The sequence below is a fragment of the Coturnix japonica genome, chromosome 3 (assembly GCF_054131305.1).
Source record: "Coturnix japonica strain WE chromosome 3, WE-NBRP24, whole genome shotgun sequence".
In the NCBI taxonomy this organism is placed as follows: Eukaryota; Metazoa; Chordata; class Aves; order Galliformes; family Phasianidae; genus Coturnix; species Coturnix japonica.
The window spans coordinates 47,240,519-47,266,778 of NC_140665.1; the positions used below are offsets into that span (position 1 = coordinate 47,240,519).

General features: G+C 35.1%; 1 protein-coding gene across 17 annotated transcripts in view; it reads right to left on the minus strand.

The window, feature by feature from the left end:
• Nucleotides 1-26,260, minus strand: part of SYNE1 (spectrin repeat containing nuclear envelope protein 1) — a 275,903-nt gene that overhangs the window by 78,761 nt on the left and 170,882 nt on the right. For 15 of the 17 annotated variants that reach the window (XR_014944012.1, XR_014944011.1, XM_015858221.3 and 12 more), the window contains 13 exons: nt 25,999-26,151; nt 23,803-23,985; nt 22,221-22,358; nt 21,137-21,322; nt 18,424-18,546; nt 17,692-17,874; nt 17,073-17,216; nt 13,818-14,012; nt 12,639-12,779; nt 8,028-8,195; nt 6,488-6,649; nt 4,312-4,506; nt 1,467-1,640 (listed from right to left, as the gene is read on the minus strand). Coding sequence is in view for 15 of the 17 variants with exons in the window: in XM_015858221.3 (XP_015713707.3) it covers nt 1,467-1,640; nt 4,312-4,506; nt 6,488-6,649; nt 8,028-8,195; nt 12,639-12,779; nt 13,818-14,012; nt 17,073-17,216; nt 17,692-17,874; nt 18,424-18,546; nt 21,137-21,322; nt 22,221-22,358; nt 23,803-23,985; nt 25,999-26,151 (2,145 nt within the window). In the remaining 2 variants the exon portion in view is untranslated. The remainder of the gene's footprint in view (nt 1-1,466; nt 1,641-4,311; nt 4,507-6,487; nt 6,650-8,027; nt 8,196-12,638; nt 12,780-13,817; nt 14,013-17,072; nt 17,217-17,691; nt 17,875-18,423; nt 18,547-21,136; nt 21,323-22,220; nt 22,359-23,802; nt 23,986-25,998; nt 26,152-26,260) is intronic. The other 2 variants (XM_085541499.1, XM_032443845.2) reach the window with 1 other exon arrangement.

Below are 26,260 nucleotides of genomic sequence, written 5' to 3' on the forward strand. Positions count from 1 at the left end.
TTTCAAAATTGGTAATTGAAGAGTTGAGTTATTTGAAACATAAGATTTGTTGCAGATGAGATGCTACTTATTTTCACAATAATGGTAAATAGTGGCTAAGATGATAGTCTGACATCCATAATGTCAAGAAATAGAGCACACAGAGTTACTTCTTTCCTCTTCTTCCATGTGCATTTAGTGAAATGCTTCCTACCTCCTCCTCTGTGTTGCCCTGGCTGCATTGATAAGCTTCTCTTCTCGCTGTTTGCTCTTTCTGATTGGTGCATGATGGACTAAAGGATTTCTGAATAATCCTCTTTAGTCTAAAGAGAGACTTAAAGTGACAAATCTCTGGCATGTTTATTCTCAAAAGCTACTTTCTTGTTGTTCCATTAACCATTCACATATTACAGGCATGGTGCATATTTTAATCTTCCAAATTCAAAGCTCATATTTGCTCAAAAACCTAGACTTATATCAGTTTGTTTCCAGTGTTCACTGAAGAAATGTGTGCAGGATAAGACGTGAAGTCTCTAAAATCTGGGAAAAAAAAATATAGGACTTTTAAAAAAAACTTACTGTATCACGATTTTAAAAAACAGTAAAAAAAAGAGCAGTGTTAACTCCTTCTATAGTCATGTTTCCTAAAGATTATGTTTAAAAAAATATTGCTTTGTTCAAATTCACAGGTATATAGAGTGAAAAGGTGTCCTTTGACTCCATCTGCCTTTTCTCTCTTATAATTTTAACTATAATGTTCATACATGCTCATTCATTAATGGAATATCTCCATTAATTTGTGAATTTGGATGACATGGTCTCAAATCTTTTCAGTAAAAGTATATGCAGTTGATTGTTATTGCAGCAAGGAGATTTTCCTCAGTTGTTTTGTAACTGAGTTGGTCAACATTAAAATCATAGAAATAATAACTACTGATGATTAATCTTAAATTTGGAGTCTGGGTAAGAATTACTCCTAAGGAAAGCACAGCACTGACCCAGACACCAACACTAGAAGGAGTGTGTTCTCGAGTTGGAAAAAAAGGACCAGGAAAGTACACTGCAGGTGTTTTTGCATTTATCAGGTGAGCTGTTCAACATCACCAGTTTGGGAGGAGCAAAAAATTCAAGTCAAATACACGGCCTTTAAAGCAAAACAAACAGCTCCTCTGAAAACTATTGCTATCAGAAAACTACCAGAAAACATTCTGATAATCTGAATTTCTTGTTTTCCTACTGTTATGTCCTCATGTGCTTTCTAAATCACTGTTTGCAATCTTCAGTAAGAAATGAAGAAGTCTTTTATTTCTCAAATAATTGATGAAACCAACTGTATATACATGGGATGCTGAAGAGTTCAGAAACTTTTCTCCCACTAATATACTGGTTCACTCCACTTGTTAATGGTTTAATGTTAATGTCCCATGTTTACCTATCAAGTTATGCCCTTCCTCTTTATCTAAGCACTACAGGATGGATAATTTTACCTGACAATCCACCAGCTGAGCTTCCATATCCATAGGTTCCTCAGCAGTAACCAGAGCAGTGTCCAGCGTTGCGCGGGTATTGAGCAGCCAGTGGTCAAGCTCATCAGCTTCACAGCGGTACCTCTGAAGAGCCTGTTCTTGTCGCTGTTCTTCCAGTTGCTCACTTAGTTTTTCCTGGAGGTATAAACCATAGCAAATTTTTTTTTACGTTTTAAGAGCAATATACCTTAACAATCACCTTAATTTTTTGAGCCCCCTTCACTCCCATCTCTCACAGTTTCTACATTGTATTTTCTAAGCCATGATAAGCATTGTGTTTTGTAAGTGGATCACTTCACAAAATATTACTGAACATGTTTTTTGATGTCTTAAATTCTGTTTCAGTATCCCACAGCCCACACTTCTTGACTCCTATCCATCAGATATGTATTTGAAAACTTATAGACTGGCTGGTCCTAGAGGTTGGTGATCTGCGACACAAAGCCAGGTTGATATCAAGTAACTACTTGTGTACCCTAAGGATCAAAACTGGATTAAGTCCTGTTTAACATTTCATAGATGATCTGGATGATGAATGAAAGCATACTCCAAGCGTGTTTGCCCAGAACAAAACTGTGAGGAAAGGCAGACAAATCAGAGGATCACATCCAGAGGGATATTAGCAGGCTGGAGAAAGTACTGGACAAGAACTTAATGGAATTCAACAAGGAAAAGAACAAAGCCCTACAGGCTGGGGAGGGGTAACTCCATGCAGCACTACGTGCTGGGGACTGATCATCTGGAAAGCAGCTTTGCAGAAAAGGACCAAAAGGTCTTACTGGACACCAAGTTGAACATAAACCAACACTATGAAAAGAGATATAGTGGTAAGTGGGGCCACATTAGCATCTGTGTTGCCTGAAGACTAAAGGATGCGATCATGTTCCTCCACTCAGCACTGCTGAGGCAACAGCTATCGTGTCCTGTTCTGTACTTCAGCACAAATGAGTTATGGAGCTATTGGATAGAGAAGAGGGGATTTCAGCAATAAGAAACAACTAGAATGAGACAGTCAAAGGATATTTAGATGATTCAGATAGCGTGTGATCTTAGTACGACACATGTGGTGTGCAATGAGGGGTGGAGATTGTACTGGGTATGGCAGAGTTGGAGTTAACTTCCTTCATAGCAGTCTATACAGTGCTGATTTGTATTTATGACTAGAACAATGTTGATAATACACCAATGGGTGTTTGGCTGCTGGCCAGGGTCAACCCACCACACTTCTGTTCACAAACCCAATCTACTTCAATAAGCTGAGAACACGTGCATTATGAAAATGCAGACATATATATGAAGGGTAAAATCCTCACAAAGGAAAGCATTTGTGTAGGTTTTCTGATTGCCTAATTTTTATGGGAAAATTATTAGAAATTTTGAATAATTTAAAGAATAATACTAGTTAAGAAGTGTCCTGGGTAATTAAGAATTGAAAGTTCTCAAAATTTGGTTATTTACATTAGCTCAACAGAAAAATAATAATAATAATAATAATAATAATAATAATAATAATAGTAATAATAATATTGCTAATCTACACCCTCAACAGCAATCTGTTTTCATTTCTTGTTCTAGCCTTCTTTCTAAATCTTTGAAAATTCCCATAAGATTTTGTCTGGGAAATCAGAGCTATGTAAAATATACATTCAGTTACTGAATAGTAGCTACATACCATATTTCTATTTCTTAGCCAAGAATATTGGAGTCTAGTCTACCAAGATAACTGACAGAATCCTAATCATTTTTAGATGTAGTATTTGTCTTATGTTCTTTTCTTCCAATTATTTACTATCTTCTCATAAGTGCCATCAAGATTATGTATGGAGCATAAGCTACAATAATAACCTTTTAAATAAAAGCCATTTTTCTTCTGATAAGGAAATTTCTACAGTATAAGAAAGATATTTCCTAAGGATATATTCACTGCCTCAAGTTACTGCACAGGACTAACACAGCTGATGCATCCCATGACTTTCCTGTAACCCATCTACAGATCCAACTGTCTTCAAGAATCTGTTGATAATAGAAATTAAAAAGGCAGCAGTTGCTGCATTTATGGTTTTACTTTTTCCATTAGAGTAGTAGATCTACAGTAGTAGATCTGTTCTGCAGTATTCAAAGTAACCAGCCTTTACCAAGCTTTAGCACGAATACATTTTATCACCAGCATAATACAGGCCTGTTGCTTAATACACAACATTCTTACATTTAGTAATGGAAACACACACACAAAAAAAAAAAAAAAAAAGAAACCCCTCACAACTTTTGTACCAAAGATAAAGAAATAAAGGGGCATGTCTTCCATTATAATAGTTTGTGTGCAGATCACTCAGAAGATGAGATCAGACAACACTGCAGCAACGCAGCAGTTTGAAAGAGGTATTATTTTGAGATTCTAACTTTCCCCCTCTCTTGTCTCTCAAATTGGACAAGTGGCTGTTCAAAAATTTCAGCTTTAATGTAGATAACTGCTTTTCAAACTTGCACTCCATCACTTCTTTTAAACAAGAAATACCAAGAAAATAAAGCACCTACTGAGAAAATGTCAAAGAAGATATTAAATAAAAATAAATATATACAGAATGGATTTCCAAGTTCCAACTAATTATTTTATGAAGAAGAGATGGTGTAAGAAGATTAGTAATTTACTAGTGAAAGAAACTGTGAGAATGAAAATGAATTTTTTGAATTAGAAACATTCAATGATGATTGAGGTCTTTGGACAAAAAACCAAACAAACAAACAAAAACTCATAAAATCTGGAATGTAATACAAGAGAGACTCTTCTGCAGTTTTTTTTTTGTACCTCTAACAGCTGTCTTTTTCCTGATGCCTTCATTCGAATTGTGGCCATTCGCTCTGCCAAGACCGTGAGAGTGGACTGCAATGCCAGCTGGTCAGCAGCTTCTGCATCCAGTGATTCTGAAACCAGCTCTTGTGCTAATGATTTTTGAAGCTCAGTGATTTCTTCTTGTAACATTAGAATCTCATCCATCAAAGCCTAGTCAGAAATGAGAGCAAATAAACTGGTTGTTTCACTTAAGAGAAAGAAGAAGGTATTTAAGGACGTGTATCTTTAATATAAAAATCAAAGGAGAAAGAGGAATACAACATAGTACAATATATCATTGTTGGATTTCATTACTCATCTCAAATTTCAAACTAGAAGGAATTTTGGAAATATTATACATATAATTTTGCTCTTCCAGCAAACTATAGGGTATTCAAGTAGATACAGTCAAGATAACGAACGAGTGAGTGAGTGAGAATCACACCAGTATGAGCTGATTTCCAGGCAGAAGTTTACTAACTGGAAAAATAACTTAAGAATATCTACAAACATTGAGAGATGAACTCCATGAAATTCCTACTACTGTTTTAGCCTAGACAGATGCCTATGTAAGAATGCTGAATTACCAGTCTCTTAGAGCAAGTAGTTTACTTTCATGTCTATGAACACACTTGATGATCAGGACATCATGCAGTGCTGCAAAAGCCAAATGTCATCCTTTAAAAGTCACAGGGTTGGTACTGAAGAACAAACTGGCCCCATCAGACAGTTCTGAGCTATCAGAACGCTTAGATGATTACAACTTCAGCATATGTCTGATTGCTGATTGATTACTTGATAAAGACCTATTGAGATAAACTTGCACAACTGTTTTGCATTTGAATACAGTAATAACTCAATTTTCCAGGACATGGAGCAAGGGAATGTCCAGAGTGCAACTGAGACAGAGTCATGTCAGAACCGTTTCTCATTCAGCGTATCATTTCAGGAAGTGTTTTGTAACATGTTGGCTCTTTGTCACAAGAACGTGTACTCCAATGAAGAATTTTGCAAGCAAAACCAATATATGACATCAGAACTTTTATATCCCTTAAATATTTTGGTGTTATTTTTTGAAGGTAGAAACTGCAAAATGTACCAAAACAAACAACTTAGCTTACAATTTCATTGCAAACATAGTGAAAAGGAAAACAAAAAATGAATCAAGCTGAGAAGTCTAGTCCCCATTTCTTTTACACTAATGAGCTCAAATAAATTTTGAAATGGCTTAGTGTTGCAATTATTCATGTAACAATGGTTGAGATCTGTGGTGGTTTCATCCTCCTCCAGCCCACATGGATGGACAGAAAGAGTGTTACCACTTTAACAAAATTCTTCAGGGTTCTTTGCATTCTGGGGATAAACAGCTGTTAGGGAAATAATTCATCTGTACTTTAATGAATGTAGACATTTTGTTAGCTTGACGCTCTGAGAATCCAAGAATGAAGCCTTACAAAATGAGTTAGAAATAGAAAATCTTTTCCTGTAGCATGAAAGCTGATACAGTAAATTTCAGCACAATAGCTTGTTTTCACTCTTTGTCAGTAATGCTGTTATTAACAACCTGAAGAAGAAAACCCGCTTCGTGAATGTAATTACAGTATTTTATTTCAAATAATTACAATATTCTCTTATTTTTAAGAGATTGACATTATTAAGACCAGCATTTTTTAAGACTTCCCTTGGGACAATTTTTTGTAATCTTATTTGGAATGTTTGTTTTGTTTAACAAAGCAAAAGTTAGATTAAGACAAATACAATTTATCAGTATGGGTTATGATCTAATAATACTGAGAACATTATATATAGTCTATATATAACAGCGTGCATTGATATGCTAATAGCAGTCATGCTGAAAATTGTGTGTGTAGGCATCAGTGAACCCAATCTCTGATAACAGATTATGTCAAACTCGTGATCTATTCTTAATACTTTCTAAGGCCCCTTTTTAAAAAGGATCCCTATTACAACCTCTTCAGAAGAGCAGGAAGTCTACAAAGGCAAGACATATGGAGTGAATGTAGATTAATACAGCTACTGCATATTACCGAGTCATCTAACCACAAAGATTACTGCTATCAAATAACAAAGGAAACTAAAAATATATAGGTAATGTGTGATCTCACTTTATTTCTCAGATATAAGTTTTTACCTGATGTTCAGCCATCTGGCTCTCTGGGCTCTTGGCTGGTTCCAAACTCTCATTCAGTTTCATCTCAGTGGTCTCCATTTTTGTGGATATAGACTGAAGTGTGTCCTGATATTTCTGTTGGCGCTCAAGAGCTTCATAAAGTGTGCGCTGTTTTTCACTTATCTGAAGGGGAGTAGAAGGTATAAATTCTAACCTCTTATAGAAAAGTGCAAAATTGTCAGAGACCTCTAGAAATCATACAGTCCAAGGTCCCTGCTAAAGCAGGTTCTGTGGAGGAGGATACACAGAAATGTGTTCAGGAGGTTTTTTAATATCTCCAGAGGAGACTTCACAGCATCTGTGAGCAGCCTATTCCAGTGATCTAACTTTAACAGTAAAGACGTTTTTTCTCATGTTCAGATGTAACTGTTCAAGTTAGTGCCTGTATCTCCTTGTTCTGTCACTGGGCACCACTGAAATAAGCCTGGCCTACCCATTTAACTCTCACACTTTACATATTTAAAAACATTGATAAGATCTTCCTTCAGCCTTCTTTTCATCAGGCTGAACAGATCCAGGTAGCTCCGCACTTTCTCACATGGGAGATGCTTCCGTCCCCTACTCATCTTTGGAGCCCTCTGCTGGACTATCTCTAGCATTTCCCTGTCTTTTTTGAACTGAGTCCAGAACTGGACACTATACTCCAGATGTGATTTCATCAGGGCAGAGCAAAGGGGGAGGAGAATTTCCCTCGACCACACTCTTTTTAATATATTCCTGTATAATACTGGCCTTTTTGCCCACAAGGGCACACTGTTTACTCATGGATTTTCTTTTTCTTCTGCTTCATACATCTCTAGGCTTATGAGAACAACAACAACAACAAAAAAAAAATTACATAATCAGTTTTCAAAAGTATAAACTATAAAGAAAACCAATGGCATTAAAATTATTTATCTGTTTAAACATCATCAGTCAAATTCTCTTAGTGAAAAAAGGTGCTTTATTCAACAGGGAAGCCTTATGCACATTCTCACGCATTATAGATTTTATGCACTCTAACATATGCATGCATACCACTTGATAGAAGCAAAGTTCTTAATACTCTATAATAGCTACTATGCCTTTGCAAAGAGTTAAGATTTATAGCACATAATTAAAACTTAAGCCATTTTGATACAGCACAAAATGACTATACTACAATATTATGCAAAACTGTATTAAGATGACTCAGTATTCGGATGAATTGGATGTCTGTGCCAACCTATCCAGTATGAGTTAAATACCGTTTTAGGTTTTGGAATATAGTCTGAAAATAGCTACCATTTCTGAAGGCACCTATCAACATTAATGACTTATTTTTTCTTAATGGAGGTCCATCATCCTGCACAGACTTTCAAAGGAAAAACAAAGACAATGTAATACAATCTTGCAAATGATAATTCTTGTTGCCCCCCAGGAAGCCAAGAACTTCAGAGGAAAATACTAGCTAAGCAAGTTCATTATATTTTATTCCTTACAAGCAGGCCAATTTTTTTAAACCCTCCAGATGCAGACTTACCACATTCTTCAATGTTTCCCAAGAACGTTGCAAATCATCCAGTTTGGCACTAGCAGCTGATTCTAAGCCTGGTTCATAAAACTCTTGAGTGGCTGAAGTGCTGGGCTGAATTTTAGCAGCTTCTGTTTGCAACTGTTCAGCAGATAAGGCTTGGTAATATGCAATGTCCTACAAGCATGAAGCATATAATTGCACTTTCAACATGAAAGACAATGTATAAGAATATCCTTTCACATACTGATTCATTACATATGTGCATTAAAAAAATATAACAAATAACACAACACCCCAGAAAGTCAAAAGAAGTATCCAAACAGAGAAAATAAATACACTCAGTAGTATATTTGGAGCTTTAATATGATGAAAATTGTGGGCTCATTTTTTTCATGTTTAGGATGAATATTAGCAAGAGAGCTCAAGATTTGACTCTGTAAAGACATGGAAAAGCTGTGAGGGGAGTTCCCAAGTTTGGAATGTTTTAGCATTGTAACTATTATAGACAGGGAAAGCCCTCATCAGACAGCAGGTTATGGTATTGTAGGTGGCAAAGAATACCATTTTGATAAACAAAGAATAGGCAAATGAAGAACCAAAATGGAATATGTTGAAGTCAAAGAGATAAGGAGGAGAATCAAGCATTGGCCTTCTAGGAAACAAGTATTGTTAACTGACTCATAAAATATCACAGGGACCAACATGCTATGTAAAATAGGCAAATGTTCAAATTATCATTGAAAAAAATCAGGAAGAAAACATTTCTTACCAGATCTTGTTTATTTAGTGTTTGGTGCTGCAGCAAAACACTGGAACAAAGGTTTCATATGCTACAGATCTTTTTGTGGCCTCATTTTTGGAAATAATATTTAACAAATAAGGTTTAAAAAACAATTAAATAAAATACAGGCCTACATTATGTGCTTAACTTGTTACCCTTTGGGGAATTTATAGTCATCATAATATTTCTTTTTTAATCCTTAGTTGGCTTAATTGTATTAGCTAAGAAGAATTTTTGAAAATGAAATTTACATTATTTCTTTGAAAAGTACACAAAAATATATGGCTTGATAACTAAGGGCAGGAGGAATTAGAGAGATCCAAAGAAGGAAAAAGCCCACTGTTACCAAAGGATGTTCGGGGTTTAAGAAAAAGGGTCCTATTTAATTTCAAAATAACACATTTTCTTGGAATGGAGACCCTTCTGTACATATTGGAATTTAGAATACTTGCAAAACAATCCAAATTTGGAGCAGATTCCTCTCATTACTAATTCAATAATATTTAATAACATACATGAACAAAACCAAACAATCTCTGGAAGAATAGTGCAGAAATAAAGTCACTCCTCAAGCACAGTCACCTTCTCAGGCTCTCCTACAGAGAGAGAATCTACAGAGCACGAAGAATGCCACCTGCCCCAGAAAACAGAATGTCATCCAGTAGCTGCACAGGTATGTTTTTTCATTTCCTCTCCTTATCCAGAAAATGAAGAGATGTGAGATCAGGTCATCTGCTTCCTTGATGGACATTTTTATAGTTGAAGTGCTGTTGAAGCACTGATGTTTTTAAAGGCAGGCAGCTGCCATGACCTAATAAGACAACTCATGTCTCTACTTTTTCAGAGTCTCTCCAGATAAGGATAAGGCCCAAGAATCTGTCTGAATCTGTTTAATGAAGTACCTCTTTATAAACATATTGAGAAATGGGAGAAATTAGAAGATGAAAACTTTAGTGATGTCCAGAAGACAAGAAGGAATAGGTAACAGCTTAACATGGTATTCAGGAAATTGATTTCAGAGTTTTTGACTCTCATCATTAGTGACCTTTCCAAGTCATGGCTGCATTGCTGCAGACAACTCCTCTATTTGTTTACAGTTACTGTACAGCCCCCACTAGTCTTCTCTAAAGACAAACAGCCAACCAAGCTGTGCTTCCAGGAAAATGTGTAGAATAAGTGGCTGAAAGGGAAAAGTAACCCTTTTACCCATCTTTTCAACTACTTTTTGGAACATACAAAATGACTATTTTCATAAGGGTTTTTATGCTGACAGTATAAATACAAATGTTCTTACACAGAGCAGATTTGGTCTCACATATAAAGACCACAAATCTCATCCTTCTTTCATGAAAATTAGCCAATGAATTGTATTTAAAAGCTTGATGGTTAGGATGCAGGGGCAGAAGATGTATGCAGATTTCAAAAGATATTTAACAAGGGCTAGTGCAAACTAGGTGAGTTTTCATAATGGGAGGAGGAAGAAAGATTATTAAGTAGTCTGTGTATGGGGAGAAACGTAGACATTTAACAATGACCCGGTGTTGAAGACTTGAATCACAGGACCAGCTGTAGCCTCGAAGGCTTTGTGCCAACAACATCAGGTTTTTCAGTGTGATTGTTCTACACATATCTGGAAAACTTTTAAAGAGGTGCTAAATTTTAATCAATTTTATCTTGGGTAAATGTGAGAAATGTTAGCCCCAGCAGATTCTCTTTTAGTATCATAGCAGAGATGAAGGTCCTGATTTTACTGTGCACTAGAATGATTAGAATGCACTGCATCAAAGGACTGTTATTTACTGCTGAAACACTCTGTAGCATGAAATCCCTCAGCTTTCTAAAAGATTAGACACTTTGTTAGCAATGCAAATAAAAAGCATAATTATTTAAATTCAGAAAATTGTTTATCCTTAGGAGATAATGGAGATACTGGAAAACAATACAAACAAAACATTTCATAAGGGCTCTAAATTTTTTCCACCCAAATTAAACAAATTAAATTCTTTACTGTTCAGAGCTCCTGTTTACTTATTTTTATGGTAATTTATGGGTGATACTTCTGTGAGAAATTATTTCACTTATTAACGTCAAAAAAAAATTCTAAATTAGTTTTGCAAAGGTTATTTTTACAGAATACTTTTAAATTCATATTTAAACTTCTAATTGTCTCTTCTCTAGAAGCATTGTTACTACTACTAATACTTCTTTTTATTATTATTTTTACCAGCCTTCTTTCATGAGGTCTCCCTAATCATCCATTATGATCAGCACTGCCAGTTTCATACTTTCTTTTGCTTTAATCTCATGTGCATGGTAACCTAAGTATTTTGTAAGTAAACCACTGCATTTTGGAATGTTCTTCCTCAGGTTGCCTAGTAAATGAGGTTCATTTCAACATTAACCACACTGAAGAAACCTTCATCTGTTAGTTTTTTGTGTTTTTTTTGTTGTTGTCTGTTTTTCATTGTTATTATAGCACCAGAAATTTTCTCTTTTTCAAAGATCTACATGAAATTCTGCCCATGGAGAACATGGGTCTTAAAATTTGTGTTCTGGTATCAGGCCATGATTGGACATCATTTTCAGTGGATTTTTTTTTATTATTTGAGTTACTGAAGTTTTTCATTTGTTTTATTTCATTTTCACATAAACATAATGCACTGACAATGGATGTGTTTATTTGGAAGTACGCTGCTCTTGCCTGTTTAACTCTCACTGATTAATACTGTCTTGATATTTTTAGTACTGAAATATACAGCTGCCTTTCTACCAGTAAATACTACTGGAAAATTTCAGACTCTCTGAAGTAACAGAAAAAACCTTCTGATGCATCATTTAACATTTTTATCATGTCTTTGAATAACGGCACCTTTATTTCTATCTTATCTTGGTATTCCTTTTTAAATCAATTAATTAAAAATGAATCAGTTAAATTTAGCAGCTTCTAAAGTACCACATATATCATGAAAACTAGTATAGGAAATTACTGAACAACATGTTCAAATTTTTCTCAATCTACTCAGCAATGCAGCACTATACTACTGTACCTTTAAAGTCTGCAGGAGTCAATTCTGGAACCAGCCATAGGTGTAAGAAACAAGCAACCACAAAACTCTAAACATGATGAATGGAGTGAGCCAGTAACTGCTCCTAATTTATAAACCTCAGCTCAACATTACATATACTCTTTCATGTGCATGATGCCCAATGTGCTGGTTCATTGCTCCCATTTCAAATGATGCTGATGTACACTTGTTCCTAGTAGAAGCATCAGAGTCCTCAGGTTTAGTTTAAAATGTAATTTACTCATCATTCTCACTACTACTTAAAATAGGCTGTCACTGAAATTATGGAATGAACAATACATGAAAAGAACACATGAAAGTTAATACTTGAAATGGTGTTAAATGGAAAATACCAATGCTACAATGTCTATGGTACTATAAGATAGATGAAAATGGACATAATGAAATGTTTTATTATTGAAAATTCAATGTTTCTCAAGATGCAAGATTCCATTATGCACTGCTATGAACATATAAAATAAAGTATAAATAGAATATTGTAGTGACATAGAACAGATTAGCAAATTTGACATAGATTTATTTAATAAACAGTGAATAGCTGTTACACTGAGCTTACACATTTTAAATTCAGAAGTCAGTATTTGAATACTTTTAGAGCTTGAACCTGAAGGTTCAGTTAATTTAGATATAAGGAACTGAGGCTCCATCTCTATGGGTAAATATTCTTTCATGGGATTAAATAAACCACCATGGAATGGAACCGTGCATATCTCTGACATAAAAGCTGAATGAATGCAAAAAGAGAGGTACCTGGTTAACAGAAGCATCTGTATTAGCCACAGGTGAGGGAGAGCGACAGGCAGGTGGAGAAGAGATCTCACTGTTGGTTCCCTCCTCCCCAGATTCCTCAGTGACAGGGGAGAGCAGCGTGTGACAGCGACCAGCAGTCATCTGCCACAGGAAAAGTAAACGCCAGAGCACAGGAAGAAAATAAGTTACCTCAACTTAGGTGTACTTAGATTGAGTTCAAAGCAGGAAAAATAACACACATCTGGAATCAACTTGACAGTATCTTGTCATCCCTTGTGCTCTTAAGATTTGTCAGGTGAAAAATGTGGCAAATCCATAGTTTTATCTACTTGTACTTTAGTATGAACATGCTCTTCTGTAACCTAATGAATTTAAAAGGAAACGTATAGCCAGCAGCTTAATAATAAGTTAAGGTTTGCCTAGATGTCTTCTAAAACTGTCAGAGATGCATATGGTAATATTATGGAGAGCTATAAAATAAAGCAGTATTGGTCTCCATACCCAGGCCTGGTTAGAACAACAAGAAAAAGAATTAAAATATAAAAAACATATAATCCAATAGTAACTTGTGCTTTTTTTCTTCCCTAATGCTGTTATAAAGTGATAAACCCTGAAATCTGTAGTCAGTTTTTACTTATGCAAAACCCTCAGTGACATCAGCAATACATTTGTAATGAGACCCAACAAGAGACAGACAAAAACAGTTTAATTCAAGCATGAGGCCTATGTCAATACTTATCTAGTTTCAATTTATACACAGTCATATAAGAACATAGCAGCGTACTGTCAAGTACCACATCAACATTTTAATAAAGGAGCATTAAAAATACAGTCTGTAAAATATGCACACTGCAGCATGTTATGAAATAATGTTTTTTTCTGCCATTATTTTGTTCCTGCTACTCAGTTGTTTTTCAGTGTTTGCTATCACATGCTGACAGTGAAAAAGAAGTTATATATTTGCATCTTATTACTGAAAACTGCCACTGGTATTTCAGTGAGTCTTGAAAACCCACATAAAGCAAAATACAGAAAGAGGAAGCTGAAGTTTGCCACAGCCCGGCCATTTCAAAAGCAAAATACAGATGTGAACTGTGACAACTTGCTGCATAGAAGTGTTGCAATGATGCAAAAACAGGCTGCTAGGATAAATATCACTGAGACCAATTCCTTCCTTACCATAACCACTGAGGGATGTGCAGGGTGTGCCGGGAACAGGTCTGAATCCAGCTCCTCCATTCCTTCTGAAAGCCCCTCCACTTCTGTCACTGTCAGAAGCATCGTGGCATGTTTTGCTTTCATCGTTAGCATCTTGCACTTTGAATTCAAAGAAGCAATTTGCTCCTGGTATCCTTTGATCTTCTGTGCCAGCTCCTGAGGAAACATTTTTTCCCTAATGCAGAAGCAGCCAATACAGACTATTGGACGAGCAGCATTTCAGCTTCCGTGGAGCTTCCCCTCCTAGCTCAGCCAATAAAATCATAGCACTGCCTCTCAGAAACCCTGCATAAGCAGCAGCACTAGCTGAAAAGCAGGATGTTGACCGTGGAGGGAACAAGTCAGGCTGCATCTCACTGCACAGCTAAAGCACAAAGCAGACAGCTTTGAAGTGAAACCGGAAAAGTACTGTGAAACCCTCTGTATGATCACTGCAGAAGTGAAGGACACCTCATACTTGCATCCAGCCTCATCTGGGCACAAATTCTGTATGCCTCATTTTACAGAAAAGCAGAATATCTCTCCCTTGTTCTTTTCTATTTTTACTTTTTTTGTTTTTTCTCCAGATCTATTTGTGTTTATCTAAGGAAGATGAAGCTCTTCCACATACTGCATGCCATGAAAATGAGGTCATATGGGAACCAGAACTGTAAAAAATGCATCATTCAGCTCTCAGCAGAAAGAACAAATTGTTGAAACAATAACTCACAGAGCTTAACAAGATCAAATGTATTGTGAACAGTAAGTCAGATAATACTAAATGCAGACTGAATCATTTATGCCAGAGTTCAGATATATTTCATTTCATTTTGGTTTTGCTTTTGTCTTATGAGATAAAAATTTAAAAATCATTGGTGAACCTGGCTTAAAGCGAGACTTTAAAATATTTATTGTGGCTATGGAATGGTCAATCTAATGGTTAAAAACCATCATAATAAGTTTACTCAGAGAAGAAATATGGAAATGAATGGCTTGTATTATCTCATGCTCTGTACTACTGCCTAGTTCAGTGTCTGCTTTAAAGGCATTAAGCTTGTTTATTTCAAAAAATAAATAGCAGAATCTATGATTCTATTGGAAGATTCATTAGCTTTTCACATTTATGCTTAAGCTATTGGTCCTGCCTCCCTCGAGGCTCAGTAATGTGGTAGGATTTTTATCTGTAAAGCAGAATACACATATGTTTATGCTTGCCTGTTAAATCAGCCTGCTTTAAATTCTTTTACCCAAGGAAAGCTTTCAAGGAACACTAGCAACAGAAGTTGCAATATCTATCATCATAATAAACACAGAATAAGCTGAAATATTAAATGTATGCTAATATAAGTTTTAACAATCAATTTTTACAATATAAAAAATAAAATAAAATAAAAATAATTTAAAAACTACCACTTCAGGCAAGTAAAATGAAAAGATCATTTTAGTTATTTTATATCTTCAGTAAATCACTTCCTCAGAGTCACAGTGCAGAACTGTCCCAGTGAAAAATGCAGTTACAAAGTGAATGCAACGCAAAGAATGCTGATAATGTTTTCTGCTTGTAAATCAAGGCTACCTGGTCCCTGCCATGTCAGCAACAAGAGGACCTCCACAGTTCAGCTTGGAGATGAAACAAAGTATAAAAGAGTCAACTAGATCAGTTGAAAGACATACTGCAATTAAATCAAGCCTTAGCTTTTATGTCTAGCAGCTGGAGTACAGTTATCCGCAATGCTTGGCAAGTACTAGTCATTCAATAATGAACGTTCAATGAATAACGAATCTCAGGGACTCAAAAGTGGGAAATCTGTTATAATTCAATATATTAAATACAATAACACGTCACATTAATGTCTGCTATTCCTGAGCATCTAACATACCTCCTGCAATTGAATAAAAGGAAAACACAAAAAGTGCAAAAACCTGATTGTGGAAAATACAAAGTAACCTTGAAAGGAAATATTTTGTATGGCATTGTATATCCATTAAAGCCATACACAACTATGAAGCTACTTATCTGTATTCTCATCTGAAATTCTGATGAAACAGGGTTTGGTAAGCTTAGCTACAGAGTTTAACTGTTGTTTCATACATGCACAGCACTATCAGCTTTGTAGACAATAACGTATGTTCATTTAACTTCCATCCTCCTATTCTTGTTATAAGCGTAGGTACTACAAATATCTCTAAGTTTTTGCTCATGCAGGCTTCAACAGAAAATATCATAACTAAAGTTTTCTTAAATTAATAGCACACGCAACAGGCACCTAGACAGATTTGCCCTCTTAAGTCATATAACAACACAGAATCCTCTTCTATGTGTGCTTGCTCACAGCTACTTAGTAGACAAAATAAATATATATACATATATATTCATAAGTTAGTCTCTTAAAAATCTTACAAGTGTGAAACAGTTCCCTCTCTCTTTCTTCTATTTGTTTTTTAAGGGAAACCACTCTGCATTTATAGTAAGCTACTTTTATAAGAACTGCATTGAAAACAAGCAATACATACAACATTAGTCTACATTACATAATACTACAAGCAGGTTTTAATTAAAAGGTAAAGGAATTGTGCCATCTGGTGTCAAAAATTGATATACAGATATATTTGACTCATTTTCTATCTCTGAATAAACAAAAGATAGGAGTAAGGAAATGGTATTTAGAAGCTCCTGTGACAGCACAACAGTGAAGAGTCCATGGTGGGTGTCGTGACTCATTTGATCACTTAAGATAAGTAAGTTTGAAGGTAGAATTTGTAACTACACGGGATAAAGCTCTTCTCAAGACAACTTGCTAAGAAGCCTTTGGAATGGCTCTGGCACAGTATTCCTCCAGATTTACAGTGGTTTTGCTGTGATTCAGGTACCTTGGTGACTTTGTTAATGGGATGGAAATAAGTATTCACTAATTTGGTAGCAATCAACTAACTAAATGTTCAATAGCATTAACTTATGGGATGCTCCTCAGTCAAGTACATATGGTAACTGCCTCTTAATTGCTTAGTTTGCCATAACATTGCCTGGAGATTAGGATACATTTAACTGAATAAACAAATAAATACTCCAGACTGTACTAAAGCATGACTTTCCTATTGGGTTTATTTATTATTAGTTTACCTGCTCAGAGAGCCTTTAAGCATGCCTGAAAAACTTGTCAGAAATCTAATGAAACTTGGTTATGAAAAATATTTGGCGCCAGTGTGTCTCCAGTAAGTATGTTTTGGCTTTCCTACCTCATGACGTGAAATCTGGTTCTGGAGTTCCTGGATGTTACTGGTTGCTATTGGTTTGTCCTGGATCTCATGATGGGCACTCTCTATCATTTGCTGTAAATGTTTCATTTCTTGCTCATATTGCTCATACTGAACCACAGCTTCCTAGAGAGGGGAAAGAATATTTAAGTGTCTACTCACACATAAAAAAAAGGATTTGTTTACTCCAAGCATGACCAATCTCCTTTGTGAACTGAAACAAACTTATACATAAAAGGCACTAGCACCTGGTTAAGCAAAGCAAGAATAAAGTCAGGAAAACATCAGTCCATTAAGATATATGGTGAACTGCAATGAATTCAACTGTTTAATTTAACTGTTTCCAGAAAACAGTTTAGATACGTGATTTTTTAAGTTATTCAATACTGGGCTGAATCTTCAGCTTCCCACAAACATCTGCACCAGAAATACACACCAACAGATAGTACTGCCTAGTATCCTAGTCTGACAGTTTTACTATAGCACTTTTACATGGGAAAAAACAGAATGGACAGAGATATGAAAGTCTTTGTTTTCATTGAAGTTCGTAAGGCACTTTTCAAGTCACTCTGGGTAATACGCAGGGTAGAGTTATGCTTGCCTGCATGATGTTGCACTGCTGAATGGCAGTGTGCTGCAGGCGGCTGGCCTCCTCCTGGAGCTGGAGTGCACTGTGACATATTGGCAGGCTGGTGACCACCTCTTCAGGAATCCTCAAGGCACTTTGACAGACTTGGACTGCATGAACCTTTGGCTTCAGTGATTCCATTTCAGACAACAGATGCTAGAAAAAGTCAGTTCCACAAATAAGATAATTTGCAAAACACCCACAGTATCTGATGCAGCAAACAACAAATGATGAATTCACAGGCTAAAAAAATGCATTTTTTTATTTATAGTTAAATACAATCAAGGTACACTTTGTCTGGAGTTATTCATATTGAAATAATATTCTTTTAAAGTATTAATAAATCAAAAGGCTTACGTAATAGGCATAAAAATAACTCATGAAACAGCATACTGAACTCTATTTCAGAGTGTCTAAGCACAGTAACATTTGTGTTCACATATCTGAAAAATAACTATATGAATTCCACAATTCTGTATAGAATTATAGAGGAAATTTAGATTAGATGTCAAGGGAAGTTTTTTTTTTTTTTAAGGTCCCTCACAGCAGAAATCATTCTACGATTTGATTCCTTATTTACTTGGCTGTAATTTGGTGCTAGACTTTGAAACAATTACCCACAAAAAGAAACACCAGTCTTACCAACATTCTCTTTGCCAGAGCTCATGCTACTGAAGAGTTAATTTTGAGGCCCTGCACTTTTACCTGTCTGTGAGACAGTTGCTCTTTCAAGCTCAAACGCCCAAGCTCTGGAGATGTCAGTGTGGCCTGGGCTTGCTCCAGAGCAGCCTGCAAAGCTCTCAGCTCAACTTCAAACTTCTTCATGTCCTGTAACAACAAAATATTTGTGAATGATTTCATGAGTCAGAAAAATAAAAATAAATAAATAAAAAGTCACTATAAATATACATCTGTCTGGATTTTGTAGTTGTGTTCTTAATAGCTTGTCAAAACTAAGTCATAATTTTAACAAGGATACTGTTGCAAGTATTATGAGGATGTGGAAAAAATAGATTTCACAGCAAGAGTTACTATTTTAAGTACTTCATCTATCTCAAACATGGTATATATGTTACAAAACTGATTTCAGAGAGTCATAACCTAAAAAGGAGATCAAGATGTCCTCTTGTCACCTTCCCTAAATAAGACAGGACAGAACTGGGCTATCTTTTCAGGCCATTCTTAAAAACACTAGCAGCAGTGTCTTCATCTCTACAGATAACATATTCCAGTGATCCAGTACTCTTTGTCTAGGTTTCTTTTTGTGATGGTTTGACATGAAGCTATCTTCTACTGCAATTTCTGCCCTCTACTTACTATCCTATTAACAACAGATAGGAACAATTTATTTTTATCCTCTCTGAATACTTCATATGTCATATTCCTCTTTCAATGCAATTTTTTCTTGCAAATTTATATTCGTCTCACTATCATTACTGTCCCTTGTTCATGTGCAAAACTAGATGCTGTTGAAACCATGATCATGATTGATAGGTAGAAGAAAAGAAACACTTCACATGTCTTGACAATTATTTTCTTCTATTTTTTGCATACTTGTGGGACTATTTTAGAAAAATGTTCATTTATTTTTCTATGATCTATATTTTTAAATTCAAGATCTTTCTACAGGGTACCTCTAACAAGGTAGAGGTACATTCATTCAGATACACAAATAATGTTTTCTTCCTATCTAAAGGTAACAATTTGCTTTATCCCTGTTGAATAGCAGTCTAAATTTGTTCAGGTATCCTCTGCACATTTAGTGTTCTATAATCAACTTCCAAGTTATGGTCTCTAAAACACCATCCAACTTAATAATGAAAATATTGACTAGAAACAGCCCAAAGGAGAACCAAAGATCCTACTTCAAGTATCCAATCTTTTTGGGTGAGAACCATCGATAATTACACATTTGGGAAATTTCTATATATCTTTACACCTACTTGATACATTTTCAACTAGATAAGCTTATCAACTGTGCCAATAACAATATATTGTGAAACACTATTAAAGTCAAGATATATGACACATTATATACTTATCTATAAGGTCTATTACCTTCATTTTAAATTTGACTTCTACTCATTTCCATGTTTTCATGTAACAGTTTCCACATACTTTATTCATTATTCTGATATTTCTCTGAGAACTGAAGTTAGTTAAGTTTCATTCAACTTTGCTTATTTGTGTGCCAGTCTCTGGTTTATTCAATGGGGGGAAAAAAAACCTTCAGCTCATAAGAAGAAGGTGGTACTTTTAAGAAAGCAATGACCTTCTAGAACAACCACTGGTACTGAGACCCAGCTTCCTAAGATGTGACTAAACACTGCCTGCTGACAGAAATTAGAGAAAATAGTAATAATAATAATGCTAAAAATTCCCTACTTTCTCTCCTTTTGCTTCCACACAGCTTTGATTTTATTTTTATTTCTTTTCATTTAATTAAACTGCTTCTTATATCAACCACATTTTTTGCCATCTTTATGCTTCTGAGGGTGGGGAGTGAGAGAGCTGAATGGTGGATCTTAGCTGTTCTTAAATCACTACAGTGTTATATCCTAAAAATACTGTGAAATAAGAAAAAAAAAAAAATCAATATTAGTTGTGATCATCCTAACTGTTGATGATAGACTACTCTTAGCAGCCTGTAGGAATTATTTTTTTATTTAGCTGTGTTTAACTGTATTAGCCAATAGCAAAAGGAATCCTAAAAGTATACTACACTTAAAAAAAACACCAAAACACTAAATCATTTTGTCAATTCCAAAAAAGAGATGTAAAATTTAACACCCAGAAGGTAACAGTAAATAGAAAACTCTTCTCTGCTTGTCTCTGTATCTTGCATCTGTCTATAATGCCCTTATACATGACATATGTATAGCACACATTTATGTTAACAATAAACACATATGGAAGAGTCCCAAAGACACACCAGGGACACAGAAAATCATGTTATTGTATTTTCTTAGAGTCATGGGTCTTACACAATATAGAGTTCCTGTCAGGTTCAGGACTGATCTGAATTAATAGCAGACAGGCGTTAGGAATATTCTAAGTGAAAAATAAATGGTGCATCATAAATATCAACACAGACATATTCATACCCATCTCAATTCAAGTATCTAAACACAGGTACGCAGTTCCTTTTGAGAAATACAATGGTTCCCAATGCATCCAAGCAGAAAGGGCAGATGTAACATGACCTACAGAAATCTACTGTCTGAAGCAGTACCCAAAACCAAGGCAGAATGCCCAACAGCATCACAAGTGGTGCAAGATATGTCCTTTTAAATAACAGAACTGTGTCCTTTATAGATGACAGATGATCTGCACTGCTAGTACTCACTAAACCACAATCTCTTAAGCACACAGAAACCTAGCTGTCAGTCAGTAATTGAAAAAAAGTGCTCTCATGTACCTTGGCAGCATCTTGCAGATTTGGTAGCCGCACTTTGATAACTTGTTGTAACTCTTCTGTCCGACGCCCCAGTTCTAGCACTTGCTGAGACAGTCCTTCAGTTGAGTATACACTGGCCAGATATTCAATCCTTTCACTCATGGCCTCGAGATCGCCATGTATCTCCCCAGATTCTTCAAGCATAGTCTAGATAAAGATGTAATCAGAATGCCACAGCTGAGCTACAGATTGGATCTATCTCTTAGCCCATTTTTATCCTGCAAACTCCTGAATTTATAAACATCACTAAACATGATTGTGTTCTATCATTTTACTGTAAAGCTTACAATATGCTTAATACTGAGCAAATTTTTAAGTGCTTCAGGGCAAGAAAAGCACAAGTCTTGAAGTTTCAGCAACTGTACTTATCAACACATTCATTTTAGTATTTTGCTATACATACTTGCCTGTAAAATATAAAATATAACATACATCATCTATGAACATGATTTGTCTGAAAGTCTGATATATCTAGTAGGAAGCAAATGGGAAGAAAAAAAACTCATCAGTTGGGTATCAGTCTGGGAATATTCAGTGTGAAAGTGTGTAGATGTGAACAAAGGCTATCCAAATTTAGCTTAAAATGGGATATAAAAAAACCTGAAAATTGTGTTTAAGTAAATTAGAATTTATAATAAGCAATAGAATAAGCAATAGAATAGTATTCGGAAAAGAATTATGATGATATTTCTTTAAAAAAGTATTAGTGGCTATGAGGTATTTAATGCGATAACATCTCGCTGTCTACACAAAATGGTCTATCAAAAGCTCCCATAAAGCCAATGTACTTGATTACATGCAAAGATTACTTGAAACACGCGTTTTTTTTCAACAAGGTATTCTTATTTCAGTCTTCAAAACATTTATACAGAAGAAATAAATCAAGTTTAAGACTTGGAGGACAAGTCAGAGGAGCAGAATATTTTTACTTTTTTTTCTTTTTTTTTCTTTTTTTTTTTCCATTAAGGAAATAAGGAAAAGTATATGAGATAAATATTAGGGTCTTCTATACACTTCCATTAAATGTAGTAGCTAGTATAATCACCTGGTAGGCTTTAAACTGATCACGAAGCTGAGAGGAAGAATTCCATGTTATACTACCATGCACTAAGATATTTGCTTTCTCAATCCATTTCAGTATGAACTCCAGCATCTCATTGTATTCTTCCAAATGCGAAGTAGCCTGGACATAAAAGAAAAAAATGCACCTCTTATGTATAGGATGTAATTCTGTACAATTCTTAGAGAATGAAAAATGTGTTCATTTCATTTACTCTTTTTGAATTTGGGGATCATTTTAACAACTTTTAATTACTGTTGACCATGAACTTATGAAGTTAAAAAAGGTTTGCTTTTAGCAGTAAGCTTATCTATTTTTCAAGAAAAATGGCACTACAAAAACTCAGGTCACAGTGGGAGAGTGCACTGATATTCACCTGCATCACTAGACAGTATGTTTCCTGCACACATTTCAGCCTTACAAATAAGTTTGAAAAAAACCTTGTCTCAGCTTGTGACTCACTGCAAGCCTCTTTCACGTCATTCCATATCCTTCTTTTTGTCTTACCATGCAGCTTTCTAAAGAACTTTTATTTAAAACGTGCTTCATCCACCCAGGCTGTCATATTTCCAAAAAGAGAAAAGTTGTACTTGTTTTGAGGTACAAGACAAAAGATGCTCTACTCTGATTCACCTAATTTCTGTATAGCACATATCTGTATTTCTAACAGGATTAATTTCACTTATCTTCAGGCATTTGTTCTGTATGAGGAATGGACTGCATTAAACTATAATTCTGCATATGCATGTAATATTTGCTGTAACTTTTTAATTGTTTTTAATGGGAAGCAGATTTCATGGTGCTGAACAAAAATATCCATAAACTCCTTCATCAAGTACCCTGATGGAATTCATACATTGATAGTAATTTTCTATCTGTTCTTATATATCAAGTTTTCAGAAGTAACTGAAGCTTACTCATGCATGCAGAACAAAGAACTCATAAATTATCAAAGTATTAATGGTAGAATCATACAAATTCCCTTTCTTTGCTTTTATTTAAACTATTTTTTGATAGTGACATTTAGCAAAAGTACATAAAGGATTCCAAGTACTGAACCCTGAGGACAGCAGGGAAAAAAACTTTGTGAATAGTTAAGTGGAGAAAGATCATGTATTATCAATGCCTCTGTATCTACAATTTTCATTGTATATACTGATGGATATTCTCCCTCTACAGTGACCAAAATAAATTTTTTTCTTTTCCTTTGCAAGGAAGCAAATATAATTAACAGTGAGGTAGAGACCCTGAAAAGTGAAATAATATATTAATTCCTGACATGTTGAATTTTGTAGGAAGAACCAACATTTTTTCAGGGCACCATAGGAACCAATCATCAGATGCTTCATGTTAGAAGATGTTAAATCAGCACCATATAGAGTTATTCCACCCTCCTTATCTGACACCAATCTGTGTTCCTCTCTGCTGTGTTACACAAACCCTGAATAAAAATAGGCAGATGTACCAAGGAATGTATCTCCTTACATAACTAAGGGAGAATAAATGAGAACTTTTTAATGCACTTTCTTCTTCCAAAAGAAATGACAGTAAAGAAGTTAGACCATACCTGACTGAGCTTGGTTGCTCTGTACTCAGCCTGCCGTATGGTCTGTTGGTGCAGTGCAGTGAGTTTCCCTACTCTGTTAGCCAGCTGCTTAGCCAAGGGTATGTGCTGTTCTGAAAACTCCTGGATTGATGCATCTAATTCCAGTAACTTTATGTTACAGCTGTCCAACTCTTCACCAAGAATCTAGAAAGAATAAAAAAGAAAATAAGTGAGACAGGGAGTTTCCATGATTTATTGCATCTTTATTCTGGCTGCAAATCAGCAACACTCTAAGCAGGAAGGCAGGGTGTTCGGTCATCTCTTAAATGTGTGCCACTAGTTTTTCCTCTCTGACTTGGATGAAATGGATAACCATTTTCCTTACTATATTAAAAGACTGAGTCAATTCAGAGTGATGTCAACTGTTCTTGGATGAAGTGAATGGTCAGCACACATTGCCATGACAAAGATTTTTGTTTATATGAAAGGGTCTTGTTATGCTTACAAACTCAGAAATTAGTAATTACTCAAGAATGCATTATGAAAACTTTAGTGTTTTCATAGCTTGACGCAGACAAAGGTGCAGTCTGGATGAAAACAGACCATTTCAGTAGAAACAGATTTTTAAATCAGATTTTCCTACCACAATTACGAAGTTTCTGTTGTAATCTAATAGGTTATCAATAGTTCTCAAACTGATGAATATTTGTTATTGTTTTTTGTGGTGTAGGGTTTTTGTCTTTCTTTTTATGCCTAAGGTATTAATGATTCATTACTTCTGTAAAGTAATTCCCATCAAACACTTGACAATTATTTTTAGAAATATAAATTACAATCATCAGGCAATAACTGATTCAGAACTGAACTCTAATCTAGCCGCAAGTGCTTTAAACTGATTTGGTTAGGACTGTCCTGACAGAAACACATTAGATTGTAATTTATGATCAACTGTTTGATCATTTGTGATAAATAACTATTATTGTACTAATACCATCACACCTTAAAAACATAACTATCTATGTGCAGATATAACGATACTATGATCTACACATTTAAAAACAATAACATACATATCTCAGACAGGCATAACTATATGTCCATATATTTAGAATAAAGAAAAAGAATTTCTACAGTGCTTGAAAGTGAGGGACAGATATATCTGATTTGGGTCATAGGGATTTTAGTTTCAATTTTAATACAAAAAATATTTAATACTGTGACCAAAGCCAACCCAATCTCAGAAATAGCATCTGAGAACTGTTGTGTAGTTACAGAAACTTTACTAAATCTCTGGTGACTCAAATCTCAAAATAGAGGTTTTGTCTGTGGAACATTGGAAAATACATTTAATTGGCCTTCTGTTAGAATTTGGGGATCAAGGGTTTACCAGTTTTAACAGGAGGCAGTTCAGTGACATGTACTAGAAAGCAAACAGCACTTCAGATGTGTTGCTAATAACCTATGAAAACAAGCAGGTAATTTATGATACACCAGACATACCAAGTCTTCTCCTATTTGGTATGCTTTGATTACTTTCACACAGTAACTTAGTCAAGCTTATCTTTAACTAGTTAAGAGACAAAAACAAAAGAAGCCACAGCCACTTCCCCTGCCCAGTCTCCCTTCCATCTACAGCAAAAAGAAACAAACAGAAATACACAACATTCAAGAAAACAAAGATGAAGTTTTACTCTCACACATCATTCCCACTTGGCCATTATGCCTCAGTAGAGATGAGTTTTTATGAGTAGTACTAAAATTCAGAGGACCCCCAAAAAATAACAGAGTCCTTTGCATTTCCCCTTAACTGCTCAATTAGTACTTAACTTCATGAGTACACCACATTATGTGAGATCAACTAAGAAGTTAAATTTTTCATTAAGTGAAAATCTATTTATCAACTGTAAAGATGGACTGAAAAGAGTGGTCTTTTAGGAGTAGTTTGGAATCCTCTTGGGCTTCTTCAGATTGCATTCATACATGCTTTATTTAGAGAGAATTGCATGCTCTTTTACTCTCAAATACGCCCCTCTTGTCGTACCCTCATGGGCTAATTATACCCTGAATAGGCTAGTTTGCAAAGTTGTAGTTCTGTACATTCCACTGAACTACATAATAAAATAAAAATATCTAAGATCTTTGCAAATATAAAATTGGTACAAACTCTCAGTTCAGAAGAGTTTTTGGTGTAACTATTTAAGGAAATCTTATTCTTACCTTTTGTTCAAGTTTAGCTTGTACTATATCATTTGTTTTCCTTTTCAGTTTGGAAAGAATTGCATTTAATTCATTCGCTATCCCCTGAATTCTCTGTCCAAACTCTTGATTCAGTGTTTTGATATGCCCAGTTTCTTTTTCTTTGGCTTGAATCTGTCAAAAATTAGAAATTCAGTAACTAGAAAATTCTCCTCCTGAAAGGAAGTTGACTTTCATATTGAAAGTAACTTAATTTTATTTTGTTGAAGTAAGTAGATAATAA